The following is a 15,469-nucleotide window of genomic DNA, read 5'->3' as shown; positions in this document are numbered from 1 at the left end:
GTTTCAGCTCTCTCCACAGAATTCCTTATAGGACTGAGGTTTGGCTAGCAAACTCCATGATTTTAATGCGCTTCTTCTTTAGCCACTTATTTGTTGCCTTGGTGGTATGTTTTGGGTCACTGTCATGCTGGAAGACCCATCTACAACCCGTCTTCAGTTTTCTAGCTGAGGAAAGGAGGTTCTTCTCCAAAGTTTGATGGTATGCGGCTCATTGGTTCATTGGCCCCTCAGCGTAGTGTTTCCACCTCTGAGCTTTACTGTGGAGATGGCATTCTTTTGGCTATACTCTGTATTTCAGTCAACAAACACCCTGAGATCTTTGACATGTCTAGTGGTGGAGAGGTTGAAATGGAAGAAACTGATTCTGCAAGCAGGTGTCCCACACAGACACGCAGTCAATCTGTGGGAGGCAGCATTCTGGCTGGGTTGTAGCACATCAAGTAATTCAGCTAGATCAAATATAAAAATGAGAGCCTGTTCATTTCATAAGTGAGCAAACTTATAAATTCTGCAGGGCATCAAAGAATTGCTTATCTATGGTATATAAGGTGTATAAGCAGTTAATCAAGCAAATTAATCAACATTAATTTCTTGTCAAAGTTATAACTAAACTGTTGATGGCTCTCTAAAAATGAAAATAGGCATCCCTAACTACCTATCAATAAATCCTTGCTGCGCTGCATGAGAGCAAAAAAGAAAAGAGTGCTGTCATAATTTGGCAGCCATCTGCAATCTGAGTACGCTGTTGCAGAAAGAATCCAGTCTCAACGGCTGCTGTGACAGTTGATGGACACGTTGTTGGCCAGCAGGTCAACGACCAGCTTCTCAAGTGTGTACACAGACGCAGAGCACCTGCATTCCCACAGTAGTCCAAGTCAGCACTCACAGACCATCCCCCTCTTGACACTATCAGAAAGGGAGGGATGGAGCAAGTTTGTGTAAGGAGGGGGGGGTAAGAAACCCTTTGAGAGAAGGCAGTGATTTAAACCATTCTCCCATGGGTGAGGGCAGCTGGAAGGGCCTGGTGAAGCGGTGGGAGTAGAGCAGTAGTGTGGGAGGGGAGTGATGGAGGCAGAGAAGAGTGAGAGGATGTAGGGAGGAGACGGCGATCCAGCTGAGGCAGCAGAGGCCCGGTGCCAAGGTGCCGAGGACAGGCTCACATATGGACAGACTCTCTCTCTCGCTCTCTCTCTCTCACACACACACACACACACACACACACACACACACACACACACAGAAGCTTACCCTGAAGTCAAACATAGCCACACGCTCAAACGCACAGCCGTGCACACACACACTGTCTGATGCGTGCAAATATACACAATCTAGTGCACACAGGCACTCAAGAGCACAGAGATTGAGTGCCTGTGTCACCCTCGCTCCTTCAGAGGAAACTCTTGTCGCTTCCCTCTTCACCTCCCTCTCAAGCTGTGCACAACCTCCTGTCAGCTGAGACAAACTGACAAGACAAGACACACAGTTACACAGACGGACAAAATGGGTTCTATTGTGTTCTAATGACCAAGCCTGCTGCGATGACCCTTGACCAACCCCCCAGACACAGCCTGCTTGGCTAGAGGTAGAGACTAGAGACTGGTGAGAATGACCTCTGGCACTATGCTGACCTTTTTGATGTTCACTTCTCACCACAAGCTGCTATCAATACACTTCATGTTTCCGTGTGTGTGTGTGTGTGCGTGTGTGTGTGTGTGTGTGCCTGCTGTGTTTATTATTTTACTACTGATATAAGACTTACTGACAGGGCATTTACACAGGGACAAATGCTAAGAGTTCTAGAAAGTAAGGTTAATTTCATCACAGTAGTATTCACAATAGTCTTGATGTGCATTTTCTGCAGTGGAAACACTGTGTGGTCCACTCAGAATAAAAGCAGAATAAGGAACAGGACAGCGGTGGTTGTTTTCTTAATGCTGTTGGTACCCACATGACATGAGGAGACTGCTAATATTATGTAAAGTTTGCGCAAGACTTCTCTTGTGACTGTCATGCCATCTGTATTCAAAGGCATCAATATTACAACATTGTTTTTGTGTTTTTTTAGCCGTTAATAGTGTTTCTATCCACGCTTGGACTATGTCGAAAGTTTCCTGGAAGGAGGGCCCTCAGGAAGGCAAGTGGGCACAGTGTCATTTACGGAAAATTGACTCTAGCACAACAAAGGAGCTTATCTGTATCGCTGAAAACCAAAGGCCAGGAATAACATTCGCAACTCACAGCAGACAATTGAAAAGAATTTGTATTACTAAAGCTTCTTGTGACAATGCTGCTACATTTGTTTCGCTTATTTAATAGTGTAATCTTCACGTGCTTTATCCACCACATGCTCTCTGTTGAAATTACCAGCTAATTATATTCACAGTATTCATTCATTTTGTTTTGCTAAATAGCATAGCTCGTAGCTGAGTCGTTAGCAGCATGGCTTCTTCACCTCTCCCTCCGTCACTTTTCTGTTCAGCGTGTGAAATTTTAAGTAATAAACACAGTTGTGAAGGCTAGGCTTTGTGAATTAGAGACGCAGCTCCGGAAAAACATCCTGTAGCCAGCCAGACCCCTGTAGTCGGTGCAGGTGGAGAGGGAGGGTAGGTCACCCCAGCAGATTGTCCAAAGCAGTTGGGAAAACAGGCCAGCTAGGTGACGGTAAGAACGGTGAGAGTAAGGGTGGGTGACTGAACCTTTAGCTTTGAGGCCCCTCTTCTGTGGAACCAGCTCCCAGAGACACCATCTCTTCTTTTAAGATTAGGCTTAAAACTTTACTTTCTGATAAAGCATTTCGTTAGGGCTGGATCAGGTGACCATAAATGCTCCCTGCAGTACGTCTAGGCTGCTGGGGACTATTTCTTCTTCACTCACCTTTTTCCCTCATTGTGTGCTTACAGAGAACTCTGCATTTAATCATTAGTTATTCTTAATCTCTGGCTGTCTTCCACAGTGTGTCTGTTGTCTTGTCTCCCTCCCCTCACCCACAGCCATTTGCAGTGGTTTGGGGTGAGGGGCTGGTTCTACTGGATGTTTCTTCCTATTAAAAGGAAGTTTTTCCTTCCCATTGTTGCCAAGTGCTTGCTAATAGAGAGGTGTCTGATTGTTGGGGTTATATTTGTATTACTGTAGGGTCGTACCTTACAAGATAAAGTCCCTTGCAGCAACTGCTGTTGTGACTAAAAAATGGTAGCACAGGACTTAAAGCATGAAGTTCAGATAAAATGGACTTGGTGGTAATGATATGGTTATTAATGAAGAACATTTAAGACAGGATCCAGCTCTTACTTCTGTACAGTTGCTGATGATGACTTTATAACACAGGATGGGGGACCTTTTTAGAAGGGTTGTAAATATGCTTCTCCCACCGATGGCTCCATTTACTGATTTGGCCTCAAAAAGCAGTTTCCTGATTTTATCCATTGTGTTATGCTAGACTATAAGAAAGGCCTGTATCCTGTGTGGACTACAATGTTAATTGCACAAGACTGAAAGGTGTGCCGCATGCCCCAGAGGTATAGAAAAAATCTGTTTCCATAAAGTGATTAGTCACTTACCAAAAAGAAAACTCAACGTGGGATACAGACAGGCTTATTAGGTGTTTTGAAAAACCTGACTCCATTACAGCAAATGGGGAACTTGACTTGGCCTAAACACATAGGTGTGCATGCACACACACACACACACACACACACACACACACACACACACACACACACACACACACACACACACACACACACACACACACACACACACAAATACACATGTTACTATGGGCAGTAGCAAACCTACTGTTGCCTGAAGGATATGTCTGGGCACAGAGAACTATAGGGCCAATGTCTGAACCACAAGTGGCCTAGTCAAATCTTTACACAGCCATAAACACGCCTGCATTAGTAACAGCCACTTAAAATTATTCCATGAACTAAGGTTCGAGCCTGCATGGCACAACACTCAGCAACAAATTTACCTTATCCTATTTTTAATCTTCTCCTGCATAATGAGGTGGAAATGCTCGTCTGTCTGCCTGTCAGACGGTTCTCCACTTGGTTTCAGAGTGAAATATCCGAGCACTTAGCATATGGAGTGGAATGAAATGCTGCACGGACAATAAGGCCAACAGATGACCTTATCCCTTTTCCTCTTGTGCGACCATGGACTTGAAAATTTGTCTGAATTAATGTTCATTACCAAATGCGCTAACACACAAAAGTAACATGGTAACCCATACGGTCTGTTTAGAGTCAACATGTTCGCATTTAGCTAAAGTGACTCAAGAGTTTGTGGACTCAACAATGTCACCCATTCATCCATTTGCTATAGATGTTCATCCTTTAGAGGGTTTGGAGTCTGCATGTTCTAACTGTGTTTTCTATGGGTGCTCAGCTTTCCCCCCACAGTTCAAAGACATGCATGTTAGGGTAATAGGAAAATTGGCTGTAGGTGTAAGTGGGAGCATGCACAGTTGCCTGTCTCTTTGTATTAGCTTGATGATTGACTGCTAAGCTGTCCCGAGCACCTCCCACCTCTTGCATTCGGTCAGCTGGAATAGGTTCCAGCCCCCCATCACCCTCTACAGGATAAAGTTGGGATAGCTAATGGAGAGATGATTAAATAATCTCTTATTTTTTTCCCCCAACATTTATTTTAAGTGCCCTACAAATGAAGAACGAAATAAAAGTTCATATATTAGCAGTGCCAGGACTGAATTACTGTTAATACAAAAAAAATCAGGTCACAGGTTTTTAACAAAAACTGGAATTAAACCAAAAAGCATTAAACAAAATTAGGATTTAACTAAGCACTACTGCTAATAGGAAATGCTGATTCATCAATACCCAGCTGATAAGGGGTATAGGCAGTCATAGGCAGAAAATACACAGATATAGCAACACATACAGAATGCACATACTGCCCATTATACGTCCCCCGGGTACCAGTTTGACTTAACGGCAGTGACATTTACACTGATGGCCTCTGGAGTAATTTACACAGCTTGGTATTATTCACAGCTGGTTTACTGTTCCATGCAGTAGACTGATTTAATAGCACTCCAAAGTAGGGTGGCACCAGGGCTACTTAGCAGTGTGTATTAGCAAGACTGCAGGTCCCAATAAAACACAGACCCCTGTTTCATGAACTGTATATTGACCCTTTCATAACCTACTTAAATAAGCTCACACCTCCATGCTGATAATGAACTGGTCCATGTAGTGCATTAGTGGTCAGGTCCAACCAAAAGTAGCAGGGGGCATTTTGCCAAGGCCATAAAATATATGTGCAAAAAAATATATCCCAGGGCCCTGCAAAAGTTGGGCAATTAAAATGGAAATGCAGCATGGGTATTCGCAGCCAATGAACTAGCCCAAAGTGGGTTCTAGAGAAAAGCAGAAAGCAATTCACAGGAGAGGGTGGGGGGGCAGCTGACAAGACACAGTGGCAGGGTAGAACATGATTTACAGACCGTGATTGAGACTGCAGACCTATAATCCTAAAGGCACAGAACGATGCAAACACAGGGAAAGATGAAGGGGCAAGCTCTGGGAACGAGAGCCACAGGAAAAAAAAAAAAGACTGTGACAGGAGGCAAAAAAATAGGGAGTGTGAGCAAAACAGAGATAGAGAGAGAAAGAGACACAAAGGCAGAGAGAGACTGCGAGATGGAGAGCGAGTAGCCAGACATGCAGGCAGACTGTCCGTCTCTGGTTTGTGGGAATGTGGTAAAGACACAGTAGTAGGCAGGGTCCCGGCTCTGAAATTAGAGAGTGGCGCTAAGAGAAAGGAGCCAGAGCCAAGGGCCGTCTGGGAGCTGCCAGGGGCTGCATCCCCAGCGCACTGCCGAAACATGATTTACTGCCGGGCCGCACTACAAACAACACGCTGCTGCTCTTGGTGCACTATCTAGCTCACTCAGCAGCACACCACCCACTGCATGCTATCAAGTTCGCAGAGCTATAAAGATACCACATCAACAGTGGGAAGTGTAGATGTGAGAAAGACCACTTCAGCTACAGGGAGGCAAAGTGAGTCAAAGAAAGGGCGCCAAGATCAGAGACAAGGCTGAAAAAAAGGCCGCAAAAATAGCCACGAAGGGCTGCGGTGTTGTATCTGTGTTGCTACAGGTACCGTTGAGGAGATTAAATGTAACACTGTGTGTTTATCAGACCTCAAAACACGGTGCAGGAATTTATGATCCTAATAGAAATCATTTTACATCTATAGAAAATGTTTAAAAATTGCTGTCATTTTGCTTCTTTGTGATGTATTGATGATTTGCAGGAGCTTTAAACCCGCTGCTATGACACAGCATGTCAATCCAAGATAGGTGCTGCTGGATTCTCAGCTAAAATTATTAGAGATAATTTTTTTTTTTTTTAAAGACAATGTTGGTGTAGAAGAGAATTACTGGGTTCGGCTAGGACAATTAAAAAATGCTTCCCCTGTGCCACGGTGCTGCACAAGCACACGTGCTAGGATAAATCTGTTTTGCACAGGTGTGAGCAGTCACTTCGATGACATCTGTACAAAACACACTTCAAGCATCTAGATTTAAAGGAATACAGCAGGAGCTGCCAGGATGTTGTGTTCTGCAACTATCGCCAAGACAAGTCCAGACAGGCATGGGGATTCTGCATGTGCTTATCCGTGGCACCGGGCAGCAACACTGCAGCAACTACACCGAAGCTGCGAGCTCCAGGATTTGTAATGTTTGAGTGTGTGGTCTGGGTACAGCTCATGCGCTCGTGGGGACCTAAACATGTTTACATGGTGACATTATGGGGACATCATGTTGTGCGGAAAAAAAGCGAGCCTCCATAACATAAATCATTCAACGTTAACGCAAATACATATTTAAAGGTTAGGTCTGGGTTAAGGTTACAGTAAAAGGTTAGGCAAGTAGTTGTTATGATAAAGTCTGGAGTGAGTCTACAGGAAATGAATGTGAGTCAATGGACACATAACTGTGTGCGTGTGTGTGCATGTGTGTGTTGCACGTGCTTCCTTTGCCAAGTTTCCTCTCTTTGTTTGGACTGGTCCGGTCAGTCCGACCCCCACTGAGTGCAGAGCAACCAAACACACACATATATCAAAACACGGGACAACAACAGACAGGGTGCTCTTGGAGAAAAACAGGTAATAGAAACAAGAGCAAAGGGGACGAAACACCAAGCAAAACAGAACGAGAGTGGGGGGGACTCGTACGGTAAAGGCAGACAGACAAGCAGACGGAGTGACACAAATGACCCAGAGAGAGGAAAAGGAGGATGCATGGGGCACTTTTATCACTCTTAGTTAAGATAAGTATTTAATTGTTTTCCCCAAAGACAAGACGCGGTATGAATTTAAGAGACATAACTCAAAATCCACGACAGATTAAACGGCCTTTTTTTCATACCAGTGGTGAAACTCACAAATGATATTTCGGCATCATTAAGTCATTTTATTGCAGTAATCACAAACCAGAAGTGTCGCACAATGATTGAGGTTTGCCGATTCACCCCCTGCAAGTTTTTGCAGAGAAAAAACCACGACACAAAGACAGTCCAGAGAGAATTACAGTAAAGAGTTCCTATTGATGTAGGCTCAAATTGTTACAGCCCACACACAAAACAGAGAGAAACTTGATTGGATACAATGGATTTATTGATGCGCGCGCTGTAAATCATTATTCGATTTAAGGCATGAAATTCTGTTTTTCTCCCCCCTCTAGCCATTTCATCTAAGCCACATTCTGCACCGGCTCAACATATAATGAAGCTGTTGAGATCTGAGCGGGGATCAGCAGCTTTGTGCATCTTTCTCTGTGTGTGTGCGCCTGGACATTCACTTGTATTTGCCTTAATGTTCAAATACGTATATATGTGCCTGCATGTTTACAGTACCAGGCCCTTGTCTATAAAGCCCTGCAAATGCTCTGGGTCTGACCAGTCTAAACACACACACACACACAAACTCCTGCCCCCCTCAGAGCTATGCTTTTAGAGACGTGGGGCCCTAAATGCCTTACAGATGGACTCCTAACAAACACAACACTCAGTCTCGGCCCTCAAGTATTCCCAGTATTTGGCTTTGCTGTAATTTACAACATACTTACCTAATTGAGACGCTATTAAGGTCAGAGCATGAATTCTTCTGTGTACGCCTCATGCTAATGCACATGATATAAGCGTGACATACACGGCACAGCATATTTGCCCTAATATAGCCGAGGAAGGTTAACCGCAAGTGTGATCTATGGTCTATGTAGTTTACTTAGAGCAACGCGAATAATGAATGATGTGTTGAGCAGACACATGGCTGTTCAGGTCTGGAGGGCACATTAGGGGGTTCTTTCCTAGACGCCGATGACGGTTTTACATCCACATTTTCAAACACAACTGACACTTTCATTGCTAAATTAGGCAGCACTAAATGTTCAATGAAAAAAGGGAAATTATTTCACTCTTTTCCCTTAATTTCTGTGTAAGCTCATGTCTAAATATGTAAGCTCTTAATGCAGCACAGATTTTCAACACATGCAGAATGTGACGTAATTAGAAAAAAAATTGCGTTAAAAACTGAAAATTAGTACTTCAAAAAAATTATATTAAATATTAGTTGATAGTGATCCAGTGATGGTATTTTCTTTGTATTTCACAAAATCTTTAATTGAGTTTGAATTACAAATGATTATGTCAGGGATTCGACATTTAAAAGGTTTTGTGTGGAGGTACAGCGGGCGCTAGTATTTTTTGTTTTTTTAAATCTTGCAAAAGATTTTCATGAATTTCACAAAAACAAATTTCATTTTACTTTACTAAAGGCTGCTCTAGGCTTATAATGTAATAATTTAATAATGTAAGGATTACACGTTGGTTTTAGTTGCCGAGATGCTGCCGGGGAACAACACACTTCACCATATTGTTAAACTGGATCTGAACTAAAAAGCAGGAGCTTGTTACACAGGCTGGCTTTTACACAGTCTATAAAAGTATACTGTTGTAATTTCCCTGTCCTTTTTGTCTGTAAGGGGGAAAAACAGTCCTGCTCCTATAAAACTGTGGCATCATCCAAAAAACATTCAGCGAGCTCCCCTCTGAAAGGGCACGCTGAAGCTTAAAGACACTGGCCACTGTTTGAGCTTGTCATTTGGGTATTTTTCATCGAGTGTGCCTGACAGAGAGATAACACGCTGTCACGGGGACTCATCCATCTTCGTTCCCAAGTCACTTCTGGAGAATTCAATCTTGAGAGTGCGGGGTTAGACACTTTGGTGATTAATCAACTCTTTGCTCGTGTGTGCGAGTGTATGCGCAGAGACGTATACGTGTCTTTGTCTGTGTGTGATAAATCACTGTCTAACCCTGTACAGGACACACAATGCCAGAGCCCTCTTCACCCTGCTGAAGATAAATTCATCTACAAGTGATATGCTGACAATACTTAGACAGGAAAATTGTTCCATCTTACTTACTCAGCTGCAGCATAAAGAGCTGTCAGAGAGGTATATGTGCGGTGTTTTACAGGGGAGAGGAGAAAGTGGGAATTTGAAAATGAATGTATTAGCCCGAGGGTCATCGAGAGCAAGTATTCAGAAAAGGCATGGGAACACGGTAACATTAGGGTTGGTGAATAATTCCTTCGAGCTGTTTGAAGAGATCCCGTTCAAGGTTTCAGAAAGGTTTTACTTTGCTTGTGGTTTACCATTATGAGCAACATACAGGAGATGATGCAAGTTGGACATTACACAGTATTATGAAATGTAGGAAGTCATGCAACATAAACACAAGTGATAGCGGGGGAGACTGTATGGCAAACAATGTGCAACTTACAAGTGAACAACGGCTATTAGACGTGACAAATACAAAGGTAGAAAATCTCTTGCCACCTTCATGTCCAGCCTACACCAGTAATGGCATGGTCAGCGTATAGTGGGCATTACAGCATCGCTATAATACTCAAGATTAAACATTGTAATGGGAGAAAAGGGGGAAAAATATATTTACTTTTAGACAGAGCACAAAAGACATTTTGTTCTTAGTGACAACCAGGATTACACCATTCAGTCATTTTAATGTGTGTTTTCCTACCCAGGTATGCTTCAAGTGATATGGCAGTGTGTTTGACATCATTGTCATGCTGAAAAATAAAGTTTTTGCCAATCAGACTGGCTTTTGGCGCTTTTTATAGATTCAACTAACTGAGTGGGCTGATATACTTGATGCACATGGTTGGTTGTTTTCAAGTTTTCCTACTAGAATTTTTTTTTCTACAGAGTTCTTGATGATGGGTCACAGGCTGAAACCAATAAAGTTGTTTTTTATACTAAATGTGTTGCTGTAGTTTCAATCTCTATAGATTAAACTACAGGAGTGGAAATAAATTATGTTTTTTTTTCTGACAGGGTGCTAATAACAAAGTGTCTAGCACAGAAGTTAACTTGTTTCTTTGCATAACTGTCTTTTATGTTTAGACACCACATTGGTTCGTGCCTTGAGAGGTGCCTTTTTATGTTTAAATGATTCATAGGTCAGTGTTGCATGGTTCAACAAACTAAATAAAGACATTTCTCTAAAAATGGTTCAGGGGCTAGAGTGAAAATTATTGAACAAGCAGCCAGTGTTTAAAGAATTACTTTAAAAGCCTTTCAGAAGTCCTGGAGAATTATTGCTCAAGTCCTTGAAAAAACCAAACAAAATAAATAAAAGAAAGTCTGGTTACTTAAGTAGAAATAAAAATAAAGAAATGAGTGGTAACACCCGAGACTTTTGCAAAATACTGTATTTACTCTAGCAAGTTTTTCTGTGAACAAAGATATCTATAAAGTACCATACCAGTGATGCAGGTCTCACAGTGAATGTATCAAAGGTCACCAGGTTCATTCACCTGCTGTTTCAAAGAAAGACAAGAAGAAGCCACCTTTTTCATTTATAACAGGTGGCTAAACACACAAGCAGAAATGAGAAAGGATACGGAGCGGGTGCATATTCAAAGAAAACAGTAATTATGAAGGACTGGCAGTTTGGGAAATAATAAATTTCTCTTTCTACTTTTGTATAGCAGTTTGTGCGAATGCAGTTCTGATTACAGGAACATTGATTGGTTCCACATTGTTTTGGAGGAAAAGCAGTCTGCATCCGTAGGCTTCCACTGATTTGTTTCCCAATTATGTCCCTCTCAGTTCCCCCTTTTTTACCTTTTTTGTCAATGCTGAGCCCCACAGACAAAAGAAGGGTAAGAGAGAAAAAGTATGTCATAGGTAGGTGAGGCACTTCTCAACACGGGTTGGTGTTTCTAATCAGGAGATTGCGATCACAACATGTAGCCTGAAGCAAATGGGGTGTAACTCAATCTCCAAGGGAGGTCTGCAGGCTTGGAGGGCAAATTCGTTCACGATCATTACACCTCTCTCTGTAAAAAAGGGGCTCTGAGAACAGCTAACGCTGCAAACATTAGAGAGCGGCGGAGCTGATGAGTGCACAGAGATGGTAAGGTAAATACCAAAGGCAAGTGCGGGAAATCCTTAGCTGGCTGAGCTGAATAGAAAATAAGTGGCAGCAGAATGCATTGTTCTATTGTGTAGGAGTTGTTTTCATGTGAGAACGACTTGAGTATAAGGTTAGTCTTCAATTGTACACCGGTCCCATGGAAAAAAACCTCCCAAAAACCCCACAAACATACGTTCAAATCCAAGTATTCAACCGCTTAAACAACATGTGACCACACAGCCACACATTTCATACAACACGACTCAAAAGACATCACTAATCAGAACCACACCGTCGCAATCCAGCTGATACAACTCACAAAGGGGAAATGTCTATCACGGCTGGCATCGCGCTGGCTTCACGATGTTGTGCTCATTCCACTATGTTTAAAGGAGAGCACGCCTAGTCGCACATGAGCTTCATAACACAGCTGTTGCCTTTTGGCTTATGTCTCTCTGCAGCTCCTTTATGTTTCCATTTTTTTAATATTCCTCATGGAAACATAAACATCCAAGAGCTGTCACAAGCCAATCTACACAGCACTACAGGAAAAAAAAGAAAGAAGGGATGGTGTGGAAAATCCTAAAAGCTACCCAGTAAGGTCAACTAAAAATACAGCATGAACAGACACACAAGTGCAGTGTAAACACAGCACTGATATTGATAAGGTAGGTTCAAGAGAGGAGGTGCATGTTTGGCACAGAGTGACTGAAGCCAGCCACAATAGAGCTATTTAAAAAAAGGAAGGAAGACGACTGCAATGCACTCATTCATCTGATACAGAGACACATGCTGGCAGACTCACACATCGTTCAGTTTATGAACGAGATAGATAATCTAATCAGTTTACCCCTCTTACTGTCAGACAAAACACACACGCTCGAGTGTGCCTACCTTATCTTCCAGCCTGATGAGACGAGCCCCAATAGTTGGGTATTCTTTATCTTCTCCTTTTCCTAAAAATAAAAAAATAAAAGAAGAGAATATATATATAATATAATATATAATACGATCAGATGATCCACTACATATTGCAAAGGTGATATAACTTCCAGTAAAAGGCCTGATAGGCCACTGTTCAGTCCTTCACACTTGGCAGTGATAGCTTAAAGTTTCATTCAGTCATGCGCACAGTAAAAGCTTGTAATAAAGACGTATGTGAGCAAATACCCAACAGCTTCAGGAGTGTTTAGACTAAATCAAACCATTAAATGTACGATCCTTACAAGAAAAACTAACGACGTTCTAGTAATTAGAACTTATTAAGGACCCCATTCAGTCTTAATTTGCCTCATATTTTTTCAGCCTGCCTTACATCACATCCACGCTAACCGACTTCCTGTCGGAAAAGAGAGCTATTCTTGTTTTGTTTCGCCCCATCCAATTAGTGGCGCAGTGAAGTTTCCATCGCGCCGCTGTTATTTTTAGCTGGCATGGAAGCTGTGGGAGCTGCTGCTTGGGGCACTTAATTTAACATTGCACAATTAATTAAAGAAATGTGTTTGTGTAATTCCTCTGACAACAACTCACATAAGCGCGCTAATATGCGCTCACCAGAATACCGCCACAAGCAGGGTGCTTAAATTCCCATACTGGCAAACATTCGGACATACATGCAGTCTTGCCCACACCCAAACTGAGAAATATGCACACACAAACATCAGGGAGCTCTCTTTCTCATATATTTCGCCTGGCACAGCTTGCATATGAGCTGGCTATAAACACAGGGACGGAGCGAGGAGTGACGGCTGTCTATCAGATGGAGACCACTGGCGTTTGTTGCGTATTTACCTGGAAGAAACATGCCCGGCTTTCCCAGAGTGCCATCCAGCCTGACAAGGAAAGACAGAAGGAATTAGACAGCGAAAGGCAAAAACACAAAGCAGACACAGAAGAAGTTCGGCTGGGTAAACACTTTATAGTGCCAATAAAATTAAACAAATGTCATCTGCTTCAACTGTATTTATACATCACTGCTTTCAGAGAGTGCACACATGCAAGCCTTAAAGGGGTTGGACAAATGGATGCTGTGCTCTTATTGAGATGTGAAGCTTTGAAAATAAACACTGAAACTCGCAGTTTCACTTCTTATGTCGACTGGCATTTACGAATTCACTGAGGCAGAAGGAAAGCATTTGAATACAGTGTTCAGTGTAAGCCATTTGCATCTTTTCCTCACCTTAATCACACGTCTTTATGTGTTTATTATTCGTTTATGTTGGCAGACTAGTGGTCTTTGCAGTATTTTGGTGTGTTTGGGATAGTGTCTAATAGTGTCTTTTTTTTCTTTTAGATTTTATGGGGTAATAAAAAAACTGTCAGCCTAACAGCACTTTCATGATTTACTGTTGCTTTATAATGACTTAAAAATGTAACAGTGCATTGCCACGGGTCCGTGAATTACTGCAGGAGGTGTTATGAGGTCCAGGCGATGCACTTGCATGAATCAGACACAATACATCACCTCTCACTGACCTATAACGGCTGAGAGCCGTGTGTGTGTGTGTGTCAAACAAAAAACATCTTCTTAAGTGAAGCAGAGAAAATCGCACAGAGAGGACAAAAGGTTTAACTTTCACGAGAACTGTATTTCATTGCAACTCAACATAATGACTCTGCTCTTGTTATAAAGTATAACAAGGCAGAACAAATATGGGACCAGTGAGGCTCCTGTCTGTCCGATGAAGACTGCAGAGAATAGGCTAAATGTCTATAAATGTTATAGAAAGCGCTAGCAGTTGCAATGAGCACACTGTTTTGGCTGCACAACCCCAGTGTTTTATGACCCCCTAAAACTGAGTCTTTAAGAATTGATGCAGAGCATGAAAACGTTATTAGCGTAAATACAGCCAGAATTTACCAAATGAAAAACGGCCCAATGAGGACTCGGTACTTAAGTATCTATTTTTATTATTTATTTTTTTAACCAGGTTAGTCCCATAAAGATTAATGATTTCTTTTACAAGTGAGACCTGGCCAATAGGGCAGCAACATAGCTACATAGAAACACCCATCAGATTAAGAACTTTGCATTTTACTCACAGAAAATGAGAGACAAAGTAAACTATAATGATTCCACCAGTAATTTAAACTCCTTCAGTGTAACAAGGGTGTGAATCTGAAGTTTGAAGCTTTTGGTGCAGAAAATCTACATGTTTTTTGTCCAATTCTGCAGAAATCGACAGATCTGGGATTGTGTTTCCTTGTTAACATGACAAAAAACAAGGAACAATATGGTTTTACACGTGAAGGCATATCAGTGATTGAGGCATTGGATACATAGAGACGTCCTAATGGCTTTAAAATTGAGCTCACAATATAAAAAAAACAAACAAAAGCTTATGGAAAGAACAACAAAGAGCATAAAACAAAGTCAAAGGCACCACCTTCTCTGCAGCTCCTTGATGCGGACCATCATGTTGAGGTGACCTTGGGAATACTGTTCGATCACGTCTCGCACATCATAGGGCTTCCGAGCTTGCTGTTGATTCCAGCATGCACACACACAAAAACAAACACACACACACACACGGTGGGACACAAAGGCCATTGTAAACAACAGTCTCTGTTGCTTGGTCCCCAAAACATCCCCAACCCCCTTGGGTGCAAAGGGTTCATTGTTAACCCAGTGTGTGCGTGCATGTGTTTGTGTGTGTGTGTGTGTGTGTCCTGACAAGTGCATGGTCAAGTAGAAAGCAATCGTGTTAAAGCCCTTTCATAGCTTTGTGTAGTGTGACGTTGACACAAGGAGCATCAGAAAGAACTCAGTGAACTCTTTACTGCACAGTGTATAGCCCTCTGCAGCTGACACCACATAGGCCCTAACCGAAAACTTATAGAACACTTGGAAACGGGTAGAATCGAAGAAACGTTCTGAAAAACATGCAGCGTGGATACAAGTGGGCGCTTTTGTGAGCGCTGCGAGCGACTTTTGCGCGCGCAGCACAGTAAGTGAATTCCTACTGTAGCCCCAGAGACAGGTTAGCAGATTTCCCATG

General features: G+C 42.4%; 1 protein-coding gene across 2 annotated transcripts in view; it reads right to left on the bottom strand.

Annotated features, from left to right (window-relative positions):
• The window catches only part of kcnq1.2 (potassium voltage-gated channel, KQT-like subfamily, member 1.2), a 165,219-nt gene that overhangs the window by 47,346 nt on the left and 102,404 nt on the right, over positions 1 to 15,469 (bottom strand). For both annotated transcript variants that reach the window (XM_039614326.1, XM_039614327.1), the window contains 3 exons: positions 14,858 to 14,952; positions 13,263 to 13,303; positions 12,366 to 12,427 (listed from right to left, as the gene is read on the bottom strand). In XM_039614326.1, coding sequence (XP_039470260.1) covers positions 12,366 to 12,427; positions 13,263 to 13,303; positions 14,858 to 14,952 — 198 coding nt within the window. The remainder of the gene's footprint in view (positions 1 to 12,365; positions 12,428 to 13,262; positions 13,304 to 14,857; positions 14,953 to 15,469) is intronic.

Source organism: Oreochromis aureus, linkage group 7, assembly GCF_013358895.1.
Source record: "Oreochromis aureus strain Israel breed Guangdong linkage group 7, ZZ_aureus, whole genome shotgun sequence".
Classification (NCBI taxonomy): domain Eukaryota; kingdom Metazoa; phylum Chordata; class Actinopteri; order Cichliformes; family Cichlidae; genus Oreochromis; species Oreochromis aureus.
The sequence above is the reverse complement of the archived record's forward strand: the minus strand, read 5'-3'. Positions and strand labels throughout refer to the sequence as shown.